Source organism: Benincasa hispida, chromosome 10, assembly GCF_027475165.1.
Source record: "Benincasa hispida cultivar pf3 chromosome 10, pf3_genome.v1.1, whole genome shotgun sequence".
NCBI classification, from domain to species: Eukaryota; Viridiplantae; Streptophyta; class Magnoliopsida; order Cucurbitales; family Cucurbitaceae; genus Benincasa; species Benincasa hispida.
In genome coordinates, this window is record NC_143487.1 from 35093987 (window position 1) to 35112332 (window position 18346).

The 18346-nt window shown below is 34.0% G+C and overlaps 1 protein-coding gene across 4 annotated transcripts; it reads left to right on the forward strand.

Moving 5' to 3' along the window:
- The first annotated feature begins 2441 nt into the window (after nt 1-2441).
- Nucleotides 2442-8890, forward strand: LOC120087910 (glutamate receptor 3.4-like). 4 transcript variants are annotated; one of them, XM_039044919.2, is made up of 7 exons: nt 2442-2683; nt 3098-3577; nt 5337-6673; nt 6778-7055; nt 7421-7452; nt 7555-7964; nt 8177-8890. In XM_039044919.2, exons 2-7 carry the CDS (start codon nt 3256-3258, stop codon nt 8615-8617), a joined length of 2820 nt encoding a protein of 939 aa, XP_038900847.1. In that variant the 5' UTR covers nt 2442-2683; nt 3098-3255; the 3' UTR covers nt 8618-8890. The 4 variants fall into 4 exon arrangements, with proteins under 4 accessions (XP_038900847.1, XP_038900850.1, XP_038900846.1 ...); XM_039044922.2 differs by having other exon boundaries at nt 2546-2683; nt 3175-3577; XM_039044918.2 differs by having other exon boundaries at nt 2547-2683; nt 3127-3577.
- Nucleotides 8891-18346: the final 9456 nt, after the last annotated feature.

Genomic DNA, 18346 nt, shown 5'->3' on the forward strand with positions numbered 1-18346 from the left:
AATATCACTAAAGTAAATATAATATAAATAATAGACATGTTAATTTGTTTAAAAATTATAAAACATTTATTTACTAATTTAAATTATTTTTTTATTTTATAATTTTTTTAAAAATATTCATCGAAATCGACATTTTAACAATATTTCTATTGAAATTTTTGTAAAAGTAAGATCTCGATATTTTTGTCGAAATTGATATTTTGAACTTTTAGTTCTATCTTACCTTTCTCTTTGGGGCTTTCTCTCTCCTCAATGCAAGATTCTCTCTCTCCTCTATAGCCCTTTTTTAAAAATGAGAGAGAGGGGTGTGGAGACACTAAAGATTACAAGAGTAACAAAACAGGCAAATAATAAAAAAAAAGTTATGATAAAGATTAAAATAAAATTGTATAACAAAATAAAAGGGATCATATGTTATTTACACAGAAAAAAGAAAACAGTGTTCAAATGGAATCTGATAAAAATTAAAGAAAAAAAGTATATAGTAAGATTCATCTTTTCTCTCCAATTAATAATATTTTAATTTCATTATCATATTAAAACAAATAACACCAGAACCAGCACATGTTGAAAAAAAAAATTACAGAAAGGATTATCTTTTACACATATTAATTATAATCACATAAATATAATATAATATTCTCAAACATGCTAGAGAATTTCACCTTATCTTATTCCTTTTTACCCCTCTCCCCTAGTGTCTCTCCCTACTAAACTGTAAAAACCATCATTAAACTATACAAAGCCTACTAAATTATTAATTACTTATTCCCTCTTGGTGTGAAAGGCTATGAAAATTCTCATTGATGGGCTATTTTTCCACTTTGTAGATTTTCCTTTTTAAAAAAAAAAATTTATTTTATTTTTTGCATCAAATCAAAGATTGTTTGGGTGAAAAAGGAGCTATGAAGAATTCTTGCAATAGAAGATTTTAACTTTTATGTTTTTTACCTCAAACCCACTTAAATTTATATGCAAAATGCATGCATGCTTCTTTCTCAAGGATTTTGATCCAATTTGAACCCTTTGAGATACTTTGGTTGCTATTACAAGTAAATGAGTGACTTGAGTAAAGATGGTAAACCTTAAAGAGCTTTCAAGCTAGGTAAGGTAGAAGGAGGGTAAAATTTAGATATTTTTAAGTTTCATTCCTTATAATCAATTTAAACCATAGACTAATAATGGTATGAATTTTGAATCATAAATTTTCACAAAGTATATCAATTTAAACCCTAAATTATGTCATGTTTTTGGATAAATATCGCGTGAAATTTATAGTTTTACTAATTAAATCCCGATACTTTCATATGCAAATCAATTTGGACTCTCAATTAAAATTTTCTTTGAAAGTTATCAATGAGTTAATTCTAATCGTCCATTTTGTTATCTGATATTTGACAAGTCTATACACACATGTAAGAGTTGATTGAATTTACGATTTTAAAATATAATTCTAATAAATGTTCTAAATTGATTCACTTATAACAATTTAGAAGTTCGATTGAAAAAAAATCAAATGTCTCACAAGGTATTTTTGGAATTAAATTTGAAGGAATGTATAAAAGAATGGTTGGACTTGGGAAAGTCTAGGATTTAAATTGATAGAGTTATTAGTTCATGATTTAAATTGATACAATCTAAAATAATAAATACCAAATTGTCAAAAGCTTGTAAATAAATTAAAATGAGAAAAACAGGAGGAAATTGTAGATGAAATGATGCAACATTAATAAAATCAATTAATATAAAATTGTATAAATAAATAATAGTATCATGTTACATGTCATTTTATTTATTAGATTTGAATAAAACATATGATCATCTACCACTATTTCCCTCTCTCCCTTATCATATAAATGGTATGCATCCTAACTGACATATTTGCACATATAATTATAGAGAAACAACATGGTGCCAGTTTCCCTACCTACTAGCTAGTTTTTTCAATTTATTTATTTTAATTTTTTTTTTAACAATATTGTAAATTCATGATAAAACCTTTTTCTAAAGAAAATATATATATATATATATAGTTGCACATATATGTACTATACTATCTTCGACCAAAAATAATAAAACAATCATGACACGATTTTGAACTCAATCTAAATATAAAGTTTGAAAAGTTGAAAAGACTCATCAACATATCTCAACCTTACGCATTATCATTTAAAATTTAAATCCATGATGAATATGAAATTATATCTATAGTTATTGATGTTTTGTTAATGTAAAATACCCCACTTGTATGACACTTTAGGGAATGCACCACACTAAGCCATACTTTTAGGGGAGTGCAACCCCACTAAGCCATATATACATAATTACACTTATAAGTAGGATTAAGGCTGTATAAAAAGTTAATGATAATGATAAATGAGATTGATTAAGGCTGTCATTGACCCAATTTATATATTATTAACTTTTCTTGTATCAAAATTGTAGTTTAATTCTATAGACTGGCAAGTGAAACAGGGAGTGGAAAGTTAGGGTGTGAGAATGATTCTTTTCTTGGGATGGCAACACTGTTGTGAGAGCTTGTGAATTCTGTTTCTTGGCAAAAAGTGAAGAGTATAAGAACATGAAGTTGAACTTGTATTTTTCCCATTTTTGAGCTCTTTTGTGAACTCCAAATCATTTCTTCTAAAGTTCAGCATAATATTTTGTGAAGTCGGGCCTTCAGGTAATTTGGGAAACAATATATTTTTTCCTCCAACTCAACTTTTCGTTTAAATTTGTTTATAATCAATCTCTCCACGTGATTTCCTTCAACTTGATTGTATATTTTAATGCCATCTACTTTTGATTATGGGGTTTTTCTGTACATTGGGAATGGGATTTTGTTAGTAATGCTAAGAAATCTTTGGTGCTATTGAATATTAATTAACTACTTGATGAAGTTTGATGTTAGATGCCTCAAATGGGTGTTGATTTTTCTAAGACTGGTTTTGTTTGTCTAGCTTCGTGGACTTCATTTTTTAATTGTTCTTCGTTTGTTGTGAAGTTGATGTTTAATCTCATTTTAGGAATTGGGTTTTTTGTTTTTTCCTCTTCATATACTTTGGATTTATGCTATAATGAAAGGGAAATTTTGCAGAGGTCTTTAATCATTTTCACCCTTCTAAGGTTTTGGAAATAGGGATGCTAATAATGGTGTGTAAAGTTCATCTCCAGCCAGGATTGTACAGAGGGTTTTGATATCTTCAACAGGCGGTGGTTAGGGGAATCAATTCGTTCATATATATTTGTTGTGCAATGAAGGTGTTTTGGATGAGGAGGAGTGGCCATTGGGTCAAAACCAAAGTGATGCTATTTGCATTGTTCATTGGGATGTGGATGCCTTTTAGAGTGATTGGTGTCTCTAGAAACACTAGTGTTTCTGTTTCTTCTTCTAATCCAAGGGTGTTGAATCTTGGAGTTCTGTTCACCCTCGATTCGGTTATTGGAAGGTCTGCGCAGCCTGCAATTTTAGCTGCTGTGGACGATGTCAATGCTGATAACAACATTCTTCCAGGGACAAAGCTGAACTTGATCCTACACGACACGAACTGCAGTGGATTTCTTGGAACTGTGGAAGGTAATGCCCAAACTTAGAAGAGAACTCTTTATATAATCCTTTTAACTATATTTGAGATTGTTAAGTAAGTTGGGACTGTTGATTCAATTAGCTGTAGCATGAGAATCATGAATTGCAATTTTTTATCTTGGAACATGAGTTTGGTTTGTATGTCAAATAGTTGATCTTCTATTTATGGACCGACCGCTAATGATCATCAGTTGATCGACGTCGGGCTCAAACCGGCACCGACCGCTAATGCTTCGGTTTTCATCGGTTGGTTCTCATTGCTTTTGGAGGCATGGGTGCCGCCGGTCGATCTTTGTCGGTTTGATGCCTCTAGTGAACTAAACAAAAAAAAGTGAGGAAAAATAGAGAAGAAGAAATCAATAATGTGTACTAAGAAGCTCACAAACAAAGAAGATCCATTGAAAAGCAAGAAGAAATTAAGAAAAAAAAAAAAAAAAAGCCAAGGGGAGAAAGAAAAAAAGAAGGAAGAAAGCTCATTGGTAATGGTGGTAGTTGGAAGAGACGGCGGTGACCGAAGTAGAAAAGGGTTGGAGAAGGGAAGAAAAGACTAAAGAAAGAAGAAGAAAGAAGATGGGAATGGATGAGATGAGAGAGAATGGGAAAATTGAGAGAGGAAAAACGTGGGAGAGAATTAAGAAAATCTAAATGATGGAAAATTGGGAAAAGAAAACAAGTAGGAGAGAGAGTGATAAATTTAAATAAAATTACGAGGGATGATTAAGCCGTCTATTATTTTTGTTTTTCATTTCTCTACGAAAAAAAATAATTTTTATAAAATAAAATGTCACGTCACAATATTTTATATTTGCATCCATTGAATATCCAAAATTTTCTCTAAAATTATTAAATGAGAAAGAATAGGAAAATTGAGAAAGAAAAAAGTGGGAGAGAGAATGGAAAAATTAATAAAATTATTAAATGACATTGAATAGAAAAATTGGGAAGGCAAAAAAGTGAAAAAAATTAATTGACCATCATTACTTTTTTCTTTTCTTTTCTTTTTTGGAAGAGTGTGAGTGGTAGTTTTCTTAAAAATATAGTAAATAAGGGGAGGCAACTGACAACACTTTAACATTATTTTTAGGGCTGTTTGGAGTGTCGAGATGATATAGGATGTGTGGAGTTTTGATATTTGGAGAGTTCTAATAGAGTATGAACGAGTGTGTTCAAGCATTGAGATGATGTACGATAGACGGAAGAAAAATGACGATGAAATACAAAATACGTTCCAAAATGGGTCCACAAACAATTAAAATCGATGAGATAGAATAATGAGTCTCCAAACACTAAATAATATAGGATGTGAGATATAACATCTCATTTTGGACCCAAGAAAGCTCCTCTGATATTCATATAGGCCAGTTGGAAATTAGTGTTTTCCTTAGTCGGCCGAATGGTCGGTTGATTAAAAGAAAAAAATGACCTCCAACTGGCATTCATACAAAAGTGATCCACTGACGTTCGTTGGACCAGTGCTAAGTTTTTCAAATTGTTTTGCTCACCTTTTATCTATGGTTTCATTTCTTATTTCGGTAAATTGTTTGCTAGTTTAGGCATCAAGGGCAGGGCAGAAAATGATTATGAATTCTCAATTAATTTTTTTTGTACTACGATGACTTGAAGTTCAGGAACTATTTGATTCACTTCCTATGCATCTTGAATTGGCTTCATTTACTAGCATCACCAAGCATATCCACTATTACACATTATATCACTGTTGTATTAATTGATTCTATGAACATGTATCTAGCCTTGCAGTTGATGGAAGATGGAGTGGTTGCTGCTATTGGGCCACAATCTTCGGGCATCGCTCACGTCATTTCCCATGTTATTAATGAACTCCATATACCGCTTCTATCATTTGGAGCTACAGATCCTGCTTTATCTGCACAACAATACCAGTATTTCGTTCGCACCACACAGAATGATTACTTCCAGATGAATGCAATTGCTGATATGGTAGATTATTTTCGATGGAGAGAGGTTGTTGCCATTTTTATAGATGATGATAATGGCAGGAGCGGGATATCAGCATTGAGCGATGCCTTGGCGAAGAAGCGAGCTAAGATCTCATATAAGGCTGCCTTTCCTCCTGGATCCCCCAATAGCGTAATAAATGACTTGTTGGTTTCAATAAACCTGATGGAATCTCGGGTTTACGTTGTACACGTCAATCCTGACACTGGTTTATCAGTATTTTCAATGGCTAAGAAACTTCAGATGATGGGTAGTGGCTATGTCTGGATTGCAACAGATTGGCTTCCTACTTTTCTTGATTCTTTTGAAACAAATAGTCCTGAGGTAATGAATCAGTTACAAGGTGTTGTTGCTCTTCGTCACCACACACCCGATGGCGATCTGAAGAAAAACTTTGTTTCCAAGTGGAGGAATCTAAAATATAAGAAGAGTTCAAACTTCAACTCTTATGCACTCTATGCATACGACTCTGTTTGGTTAGCAGCCCGTGCTCTCGACACATTTATTAAAGAAGGTGGAAATATATCCTTTTCCAACGACCCGAAGTTACGTGAAAACAATGAAAGCACATTGCACTTAAAATCCCTCAGAGTGTTTAATGGTGGCGAACAACTTCTACAGACAATTAAGAGAACGAACTTCACAGGTGTAAGTGGGCAAATTCAATTTGGTGATGATAGAAATTTGATCCATCCAGCTTATGATATCCTAAACATTGGGGGAACTGGTTCACGTAGAATTGGTTATTGGTCAAATTATTCTGGTCTGTCAACTATTGCACCAGAAAACTTGTATACTAAGCCTCTTAATGCTTCCCCAAATAATCATCTCTACAGTGTCATATGGCCGGGTGAAGTAACAACCGTTCCTCGAGGATGGGTGTTCCCACACAATGGGAAACCATTACAAATTGTAGTACCTAACCGAGTGAGTTACAAAGCCTTTGTGTCTAAAGACAAGAACCCTCCAGGTGTTAAAGGATATTGTATAGATGTGTTTGAAGCTGCCATAAACTTGTTGCCTTATCCAGTTCCTCACACATATATCTTATATGGAGATGGAAAGGACACTCCTGAGTACAGCAATCTTGTATATGAAGTTTCACAGAATGTGAGTACATGGCTTTGATTCTAGCTCTCTTTATCTTTGGTGGTCCAAATGGGTTGGCTCTGATGTGAATAATGCTTATCTTGATTATATTCTCCCATCTTCAGAAATACGATGCAGCTGTTGGAGATATTACTATTGTAACGAATAGGACGAAGATTGTAGACTTTACACAGCCATTTATGGAATCGGGACTTGTTGTAGTTACTGTCGTCAAAGAGGAGAAGTCCAGTCCATGGGCTTTTCTTAGGCCGTTTACTGTACAAATGTGGGCTGTCACTGCAATATTCTTTATTTTTGTTGGAGCAGTTGTCTGGATTCTCGAGCACCGGAATAATGAAGAGTTCCGTGGTCCACCCAGGCAACAACTAATTACAATATTTTGGTTAGTATGTTTTAACTCATTGCAGAGGCTTTAATTTGCTCACAACACATATTTTAGACTTTAGTAAATGGACTGTATGAAAAGTTCTGCATAGGCTTTAAGCATAACCTTGTGATTCATCCATAATTAAGCTGAATTACTACAAGGGTAATCTAGTTAGCTACATCAAACGAATGTTTACTTGTAAATGATAAGATTGAAGTTTCTTAGTTTGAGGCAGCACCAGGCTACAAATAACGCCAAGGAAATCGATAATTAGCTCCTAAATTGCCATTTAACTATAAGCATTTTGTGTGGCTGAATCTTGCTTTGCTGCTTTCCGACTTCTTCTACAATCATACAGTGAAACTTTTTCATCCTTGCAGGTTTAGTTTCTCGACGATGTTCTTTTCTCACAGTAAGTTTCTTCTGCTTAAGTTACCTCGTTTTGTTCATTGATCCCGTTATAACATATACACTTGGAACTCCTGACCTTTTTCTTTTATTGCTCTTGGTGCAGAGGAAAACACTGTGAGCACCCTCGGACGGTTGGTGCTGATAATATGGCTCTTTGTTGTGTTAATTATAAACTCGAGCTATACAGCTAGTTTGACGTCGATCTTAACGGTGCAACAACTAACGTCAAAAATTGAAGGGATTGATAGCTTAATCTCCAACACAGATGCCATTGGAGTTCAAGAAGGATCATTTGCATTGAATTATCTGATTAATGAGCTGAATATAGCAGCATCTAGAATCATTAAACTAAAAAATCAGGAGGAATATATCGATGCTCTTAAGCGTGGATCGGGAAATGGCGGGGTTGCTGCCATTGTTGACGAGCTTCCTTACGTTGAGCTTTTCTTGGCTGGTACCAATTGCATATTCAGGACAGTTGGACAAGAGTTCACCAAAAGCGGGTGGGGATTTGTAAGTATTAATCCAACTCTTCTCCTTGGTTTCATTCCTATGGTATTACCCACCCCTGCATTAAAATAACCCACATACCCCTAACTAGAACTCTCATGTAATCATGTTGGAAGATGTCTACTTTGGTTGGTTATATTGTTATTCATTTAGGAAATAAAGAGAGACCAATAGCTGTGATGTTTTTCTTATTTACATGAATAATTCTGTCTTAGGCATTCCAAAGGGACTCTCCTCTTGCAGTTGATTTGTCAACAGCCATTCTTCAACTCTCAGAGAATGGTGATCTTCAAAAGATCCACGACAAATGGCTGCCACGAACTGAGTGCTCGATGAGCTTGAACCAAGTCGACGTAAACCAACTATCATTGAGTAGCTTTTGGGGATTGTTCCTAATATGTGGCATTGCATGCTTTATTGCTCTTTCCATATTCTTCTTTCGAGTATTATTCCAATACCGAAGATTTACCCCGGAAACCCAGCCTGAAGTTGAGGAGATTGAACCTGTTAGGACGAGACGCCTTAGTCGTACAACTAGCTTCATGCACTTTGTAGATAAAAAAGAAGCAGAAGTCAAAAGCAAGCTTAAAAAAAAAGCAAGTGATAACAAACAAGCTAGCCAAAGCTCAGAGAGCCATCCTGATTCACCTCCTTAATTTATGGTTGTCCATATAAATCTTTTACATTGCATCAGTTCAATCTTTATATATATATATATATTGTGATTTTTCCTCTTCTTTTTTTTTTTTAAATACCTGATGCTAAAGTTTCTTATTGATGTGAAAGTAGAAGGAATTTGAGAATGGTTTTTCTTGGGGTAGATCAGGTCTTTTTCTGTGTCATACAAACAAATCTATACAACTTTCTATTTCTCCTTATTGCGTTCAAGAAATCCCACGTGTGGATAATGTCAAATTACAATTCTCTATTCAGGGTGGTCTTTTACTTTCATGTCTTATTCAATGCAAAAACCATTCTTTAAACATTTACAAGATGCTCTAAAACAAGCATAAACCAGTACTCCAATTAAAATTTGAGATACTATACTATAAAAGAAAATTAATATTCATTGAGTGGTGAAGTGGGTAGGTAATAAATTTTTGTCGAAATGTTGACATTTTCACCAGTTTTACATTGTCATGGGTTCGACATCGACATACGAGATGAATTGATGGTTCCAATATATTGTAAAAGAGCTCCATGAAAAATAGAAAGTAAGTAACAAAATAACACAAATGCAAATATAGTATAAATAATAAATATTTTAACTTGCTTAAAAGTATAAAAATATATATTTGTTCATTTTTTCATAGAACTTCTCGTTAAATATACCTCCGTCGATATCAATATTTTAAGCCTTGAAAGTGAGATTAAATATATGGAGAAAATAAATTTTTGAAAGCTATGCTTCAACTCTGCACACACATGATAATTTAACAAGAACATGTTCATTCGTTCCTCTTTAGAAAGATTCGAGTTCTCAAATCTACTTCGACAATACTTTTTTCGCTATTTTGGAAAACACAGAGTGTCTCCCCAAGAAAATTGTATCTCCACCTCTAGGCAACCTCGCTACCACGGTGTTATTGTGCTTCCTTCTCAAAGAGAATAACCCAAGAGCGTTGTGTTAGGATTGGTGTCCTAATTCTTCCGGTGGTCTCATAGTTTGTAAACATTATGTACACACATTGTTATTAATAAAATAAGTGTTATTTTATTTGCATTTACTTAAATCCAATAAACTAAGATCCGTGGTTATTTCATGTAAAGCATGTATGTGAGACATACAAGTGGATCATGCCTTAAGTAATAACCTAAATGGTCTGTAGTATAAGGATAAAGGAGGGATACCTTATCTTGGTGACAATATAGATACGACCTACTTTGTAGATGTTTACAAGTGTTGTAAAGTGCTACAAATGGTCTGATCCTGACCATTCATGTGGAGACATGCGAGTGGGGGTATCCTATATAAAAAGTTTGTATAAGACCGGACCACGAGATGATTAGTCTCTTTATATAACGTTGTTGATAATTGAGACATACATCTCACTAGAATGACCATAGGTGACATGATCTCAATCTTGAGTGAGTTGAGAATTCCTGCTCATGAGGGTGGTCCTTTGATTAGTATGGGCGAGAGTGGCAAGATTGCAACCTCAACAAGCCTACCTTTTTGGGGATTCTTCTGATTGGGGAGCCGATAGAAAGACTTCTTTCTTACCCAAATCTTTAGCCTTTTTTTCTGTCTTCTCTTTATCAAAAAAAGCTTCAATCTGTGCAGAGAGAAATGAATTTCAAATTATTGTACACATGCTAGATCTTCGATTTTTCTAAGCAAGCCAGCGCGGGGAAGACTCACTTCGTCCATCACTCCCCACAACCTACCCCTTCTTCTCTCTATATATCCCCTGCCTGAAGCTGACTATCAACACTAGGAGCAACCGTGCCCTCACTGCATGTTGAAGAGGTGAGTAAGGGGCTGTTTCTTTCTCAACCTTACCCACTTCTTAGGATGATGCCTGTGCTATGATCCGATTATTTTGATTCTTCGGTGCGTTGTTTTTCTGCGAATGAAAGAAACCATTGATTCCACAGTTCCTTCATCAGATTTAGGTGCATTTGAAAGAGCTGCTTCCCTTGCTGATATGATAGGTGACTCAACGGGATACTACTCCAAAATTTCCCATAGTTTCTCATGGAAGGAAATGGGATTTTTGAGAAAAGGGGTTGGGAACCATCGAAAGACTAGCAACCTGACAGTCCTAAGCAACCTGGAACCAACAACGTTACATATACCATACTGCTATAGAAGACATGAATACCAGTTAGGCTATGGGACGCGTACACTCGAAATTGGTGAGCCACTTACTGCCCTTTAAGTCAAGAGCTAGTAGTACTATCAGCATCAGCAAAGGATATCGTAATTATGGCGAATACGTTTTTCTTGCTTGCCACATACCCGGAATACGAACTAAGCTAGAACATGTGAACTAAGCTCAGGGGATGATCGAGGATTGAAGGTCTGGAATTGTGGACACAGGGCGGAGGCATACTAGGCTTAATAACGACTAAAGACCATTGAACGATCGGGAAATAGCACTGAACAAGCAAGGGCTAAAAGCTTCTTTTACCCAGTCTTCTCCCATAGGCAAAGCGAGATTGAATGTCGATCGTTCCCAGATTGGAACTGCCCGACAAGAAGGAATTGGTCTTTCTTTTTTGGTTAACGAAGAAGCCCGAGGAAGACTCAAAAAATACTTGGGTCGGATCCTCCCTTCTTACTTATCTTCTTTTTTAGAACCGTCGAAGAACATTTTCCAATCATGAGGAGTTTCGTCTTCTTCTTCGCCTACTGCTAATAGAATAGCTTCGCCCGGGAAATGCGTCCCCTTACTAATCAAATCAAGCTCATAGTCAGGCACGGGATGATCCGTAGGTGGTCTGCTATTGCCTGCCCCTTCACTCATTCCCCGAAGCATGATAAGTAGATAAATTGCCCCCTTAAGGGCTGATTCTGGGTCTTGAACATAGTGGTCACACCTTCTCTTTGGAAGAGATGTCTAAATCATAGTAGGATTTAAAGGAAATCGGATGTGAGAATTTCCATGAGCAGCGGAATGATCGTTTCAAATTTCATTCGTATTTGAACATAAACAATTACAATCAAGAAACGAAAACTTTGAAGACTCATCTTCAAACTCCCTTGATCACGAATGCTCGAACAATCTCCAAGACTGCAACACACGAATGCTCGTACATAGCGACCGCAACACAGCACGATCATAGTGAACTTGAACTCAGCGATCTCCAAGATCACGAACACCGCGAACGACCTCCAAAAACCTCAAATAATGTCGAGTTGAGTAAAACACCACCACAATGGTTACCTTGGTATTCTCGGTGTAAGAATCCAGAAGTGTGGACTCTATGTGGACTTGGTTAAAGGATGAGATCAGAGGAAGAACAATCGTGTAAACGATTGAGCAAGTGGGAGATGACAAAGTCTATCGTATAGACGATGCTCAATCGTTTAACAAATGCTATGCGATCGTTTAGCAAAAACTCCACGATCGTTTAGCTAAAGGCCAACTGAGTGAACTATTGTGTAGTGTCATTCTACGATCATTTGGTCTCTCTTCAGCTATCGTTTAGTGATCTCATTCACTTGACAGCCATCATGAGTCTTTTCCGAGAATGGAAAATTTCTTGCAACAACTTTTGCAAATATACTAAATTTAGAAAAACATTTTTCATTTTATCACATGGTTACCATGAAACTACCAATAACCTCCCATTCAATTGGTTATTAGAGAAAAAGACATAATTATCCAATAATTAATATTATTATAAATATATATGATAACCAACATACCATACTATATTTATAACCTATAGTTTTAATATTTCATCTTATGAAACATATAAACTATAGTTCTTTTTCTATTTCATGGTCCTTAATGTAAATCTCATTTACATTAATCCTCCACTTGATGTATCTCATACATCACACCGATCATATCATATATAATTGAATTACCTCTTGTCAATTTGAACATTTCAAATTAACACCAAGAACTGATTCTTAACTTTAATCCATTGAGGTACCAAGGGGACCTTATGGACTTGTAGCTCGAAGCTTCAACGGTACGTGAATAACTGACTAAACTCTTTAGTCACGGGATCCACCATCCGTTAACTACTAAACACTCCACTAAAGATCGATAGTTGAACTCTCCTTACTACAGATATATTATGTGTCCATATCAACCAATCAACAATGCGATAACCAACCAATCAACAATGTGATAACCCTTCACAGATCGCTCGTAACTACAGCTGGGCCAATAACCGTTATGCCCCTGTAGTTACATCTAACTCCTTAAGTACCACTGACCCCTTTAATGAACATAAGTCATAGTACTACTATAACTGAGTCCTCTCTTCCAAAGAGAAGTTATGACCACTATGTTCAAGCCCCGAAATCAGCCCTTAAGGGAGCAATCTATCTACTTACCCCTGCTTCAGGGAAGGAGTGAATTCCATCTTGTGTAACTGAGTTCCCATCTCCCAAATCAGACAAGTCCCCAAAAAGGTAGACTTGTTAAGTTGGCATCTGGCTACTCTCACCCATACTAATCAAAAGACCGCCCTCAAAAGCAGGAGTTCCCAAAACACTCAGGATTGAGGTCATGTCACCTATTGTCGTTTATGTGAGATGTAAGTCTCCAGTATCAACGACGTTATATACAGAGACGAATCATCTCGTGGTCCTGTGTTATACAAACTCTTTGTATAGGACACCCCCGCTTGCATGTCTCCACATGAATGGTTAGGATCTACCATCTATAGTAGTTCACAACACTTGCAAACCTCTACAAAGCAGGTCGTATCCGTAGTGTCACAAGAATCAGGTATTCCTCCTTAATCCTTATACTACAGACCTATTTAGGTTATCACTTAAGGCATGATCCACTTGTATATCTCATATACATGCTTAATTTTACATACAATAGCCATGGAGTTTTGTTTATTGGATATGAGTAATGCCAGGTAAAATTACTCTTATTTTATTCATAACAATATGTACATATTACAAACTACGAGACTCCGGGAGAATTAGGACACCAATCCCAACAATCTCCCACTTGTTCTAATACCTTGGGAGACTAATGTACAATACAAGATAAATACATGTACAATATACAATAAACTAAGGCATACCCGCAGTATCATCTCCCACTTGCCCTAGACAAGATGTCGCATGTTCCGCAGACCCAGACTCTCCAGGTGACCCTCGAACACTTTAGCCATGAGAGCCTTTGTAAATGGATCAGCAACGTTGTGCTCCGACGCGATCTTTGTGACTATCACATCACTGCGATGCACAATCTCCTTGATCAAGTGGTATTTCTGTTCGATATGTTTGCCTCGACAATGACTCCGAGGTTCCTTCAAATTTACCACAGCTCCGCTGTTATCACAATAAAGAGTGATCGACAAATCCATATTTGGAACAACTTCTAAATCTATAAAGAATTTCCTCAGCTAAACAACCTTTTTAGCTGCTTCACAAGCAGCTACATATTTAGCTTCCATAGTGGAGTCCGCGATGCATCAGCCCTTCCATTCAGAGTGAACACTGTCCCCGATGTCGATTTACGAGAATCTCTATCGGTTTGAATCATGTCACGTTTTTGGATAAATATCGCGTGAAATTTACAGTTTTACCAAATAAATTCCGATACTTTCATAAGCAAATCAATTTAGACTCTCAATTAAAATTTTCCTTGAAAATTATTAATGAGCTAATTCTAATCGTCCATTTTGTTATCTGATATTTGACAAGTCTATACACACGTGTAAGAGTTGATTGAATTTACGATTTTAAAATATAATTCTAATAAATGTTCTGAATTGATTCACTTATAACAAATTAGAAGTTTGATTGGAAAAAAATTAAATGTTTCATAGGGTATTTTTCGAACTAAATTTAAAGGAATGTATAAAAGAATTGTTGAACTTGTGAAAGTTTAAAATTTAAATTGATAGAATTATTAGTTCACGATTTAAATTGATACAACCATAAATTGAAATTGAAATTTTCTGAAATAATAAATACCAAATGGTCAAAAGCTTGTAAATAAATTAAAATGAGAAAAACAGGAGGAAATTGTAGATGAAATGATGCAACATTGATAAAATCAATTAATATAAAATTGTATAAATAAATAATAGTATCATGTTACATGTCATTTTGTTTATTGGATTTGAATAAAACATATGATCATCTACCACTATTTCCCTCTCTCCCTTATCATATAAATGGTATGCATCCTAACTGACATATTTGCACATATAATTATAGAGAAATAGCATGGTACCTGTTTTCCTACCTACTAGCTAGTTTTTTCTATTCATTTATTTTAATTTCTTTTTAACAATATTGTAAATTCATGATAAAATCTTTTCTCAAAAAAAAAATAATAATAATAATAATAGTTGCATTATATATACGACTATCTTGGGCCAAAAATAATTACAATCATGATACAATTTGAAATTCGATCTAAAAATAAAGTTTGAAAAGTTGAAAAGACTTATCAATATATCTCAAGCCTACGCATTATTGTTTGATAGGTATATAAATCATTTAAAAAGTAAATGAGTGATGAATATCTAAATGATCTTAATATGCAAAACATAAATGCGTAAAAATGTCCACATCGACACTCATATTTTTCTTTTTCTTTTTTCTTTTTTTTAAAAAAACTTCATATTTACAAATTATTTATGTGTTAGAAATTCTGCTAATTGAGTTTTGCCACATGTCATATTATCTAAGGGAAAAACCCATTTTAACTCTTAATATTCTTTAAAAGAAAAAAAAATCACAGAAATTCACACTAAAGATTTCTCTGTACCTAAAACTGAATGGAATTTTCTGATTTCTTTTGCTATGTCTGCTGAATTACTATCAATTAAATTTCGTTCAATTTAATATCGTTATGGAATTTTCTCTTGTACACGTTGCACTAATAATTTTTTAAAAAAAGTTTGAAATATGATTAAAAAAGATTGAAGTAGATAAGTGTCAATATCTTATTTAAGAGTAACTTTGTAAGTAGAAATATATTGTTTGATCAAGGCCACTTGATCGCATAACACATATAAACCCATAGATTAAAAAATATCAAATTTTTTTCTTTGTAGTCTATTTTATCCTTCTACTTTCAATATTATCTCTATATTTTTACTAAATCTTAAATATAGTACATGAATATTTTATAATCTTAAAGATTGAATACTTAAAATTTATAAACTAAAATGGAACAAAATTTAAAAATACATATACCAAAAATGATATTTTAACATTAAACATTTTATCTGTGGGTTTCATCCCTTTTTCACATCCACTTGATTTGAGCTTGTTTGGTTTGGTTGTATTCAAGGTTAGAAATGTTGATATTGATGGAAATGTCGAGGTTTCAATTTTATGGAAATATCGATATTGATTGAAATTTCGAGAAATTTTATGGAATTGATGGAAATGGTTATAATTAGTTAATTAAACTTTGATTGTGGTTTTATTAGACTATAATTAACCATTTTAAATCATCATTTCTTTGAAATAAGACAATATTTAGATGTATATTGTAAATATTTGTATAAATGTCGATGTGATAACAGAAATATTAAAGAGAAATGGAAAAATAATTAAAAATAATATAAAGTGTAGAAATTTTTTGAGATGAAATGATATGAAAATGAAAATTTTGGTTGGTAAAGAAAAACTCATATCAGTTCAATGAAAATATAATTTTTGAGGAGAAATAATGTAAAAATTTAATAAAAATTTTTTGAATGTTGTTAAAAATAAAAGGGAGTGATTAGACGTAGCCTAGTCCATGCTCCCCTCTTCCTTATACACATAAAAAAAACTTTAAAAAATCATTTTTTTTAAAAAAAAAAAGGTGCCACATGGCACATTTTTATTGACTGCAGCCTTTGATACACAAAAAATGAGTATAATCTGACTACACCAAAAGGTCCAATACCCCTCCATAGCTTGGCCTTATCATGATCTTGTCTTGGTCTCAGCCTTGTTTCCATTGATTAGATTATCATTTTGGCCCAAAATCACCCGCATAACATTTTATAAAAAAATAAATTAAAAATGTTTTTATTGTTTATCTACACTCATCATCTCCGTTTTGTATTTCTTCTCCTTTACTTCAATATATAACCTAACACTTCTCTATTTTCTCTGTTTTTTTCTCCCCCCTTACTCTGTTTTTTTCTCCCCCCTTACTCTCTTTCTTTTAATTGTTTGGCCTTTGTTTATCTCATTAAAAAAAATGTCCCTTTCAATTGAAATATACATATATGTATATCTATACTATATATAAAATGGACTATGAGGGAGAATTTTTACATCCCCATTTTCCCCTTACAATTTGTCATAATTCCTATTTTGTCCTTCATTACAACTATACAGGTCGAAGTGGTTACATGCAAAGTGGTGTATTCTTTTTTGTATGGGTGTTAAAGGAATTGAATCCGATAACAAAATTGTATTATCACTTTTGTCTTTGATTTGAAAGATTAAAACTTACCGAATTAAACTTCTTCTCAAGTTAGACATCTCCACTTGATCTTTCCTGTTATTCTCTGGCAATGATTAATTGATGAGAACCTTGTTGAGAGAGGAGAGAGAATTGAATATGCTGCAAAGATTAACTTCTCTATAAAACTTGTGAGTTTGAGAGAGTTTTGGTAGAGGTTGAGAGAGAGAAAGGGAAAAATCACATTAAAAGCCTAAAGCCCACAAATGGTAGAATTCTGCCATTAAAGTGAGAGAGGGGGGGAATTATAACTCCCCTCAGCAACTCCCCACTCTTCTACAATTGCACGGGAGTTAATTTGATTTAATTAAAATTAAATTAATTAATTTAGTTCAATCAAATAATTAATTAGTTAATAATAATTAATAAATTTATTTAATCAAATATTTCATATTTAATTAAATATATATTTGAATCATATTCAAATATACTCCTCTCTCGTCACCTAAAGTTGTAAGATGAAATCTCATTAATATTATTTAAATCTCTCGTAATATATAGTTTGATTTTGAATCTATTCAAATAAACTTTGTATATATATATATATATATATTATATTAATTGTATCATATACAACTAACATATATTTCCTTATATAATTTGAACATTTCAAAAGAACTAAGTTTATGTCTCCAATCTCACTTGCTTCTTAGATTTAATATGTTTAAATATCTATTTTTGCAAGTCTAAGGCAATTCATGTATTTCGGAGTGTTGCAAACCGTTCGAGGTGATTTGGAGTTATTGGAAGTGAAATAGAGCATTGGAGCTCCAGCACAGCCAAAAAAAACAGATTTTCCCCCAAGGGAGTCGGCGTAGCAGCGCCAGGCTCGATGTCATGCATAGTGCTTTTCCAAAAGCCAAGGAAAAGCAATAGTGCCGCTGCGCATTGGATTTTGACGAAATGGTTGAGCACCCACGTGCGTATGCTGTCAAGGGTGGCACTTAACGACTTAACACCCTGCGCTTCGACAAAGGGCTTTAGTGCCACAGCGCTGCCCCTAGGCGTCACGACATTGCCTCGTGTTCTATAAATTCTTTTCTTCTCATTTAAGGTTTTTCATATTGGAATTAATGGAGTCTAAAGAGTTCTTCAAATTTTCTCCTCTCTTCTTATTTATATCATCTTTAGCTTAGGTTTTAAATTTGTTTTGGATTGTAACTAAAGGATGGAGCTCTCCTCTTCAGTTTGTCTGTAGATTGATGAGGTAAGGTTTTATCTAGCTTTAGGAGCAAGAACCCTATGTAATTTTCTTGAGAT

Coding starts and splice junctions, on each gene's coding strand:
- LOC120087910 (XM_039044919.2), top strand. CDS start 3,256: ATGAAGGTGTTTTGGATGAGGAGGAGTGGCCATTGGGTCAAAACCAAA. Junction 7,056..7,420: donor CAACTAATTACAATATTTTG/GTTAGTATGTTT, acceptor TCATCCTTGCAG/GTTTAGTTTCTCGACGATGT. Junction 7,965..8,176: donor CCAAAAGCGGGTGGGGATTT/GTAAGTATTAAT, acceptor ATTCTGTCTTAG/GCATTCCAAAGGGACTCTCC.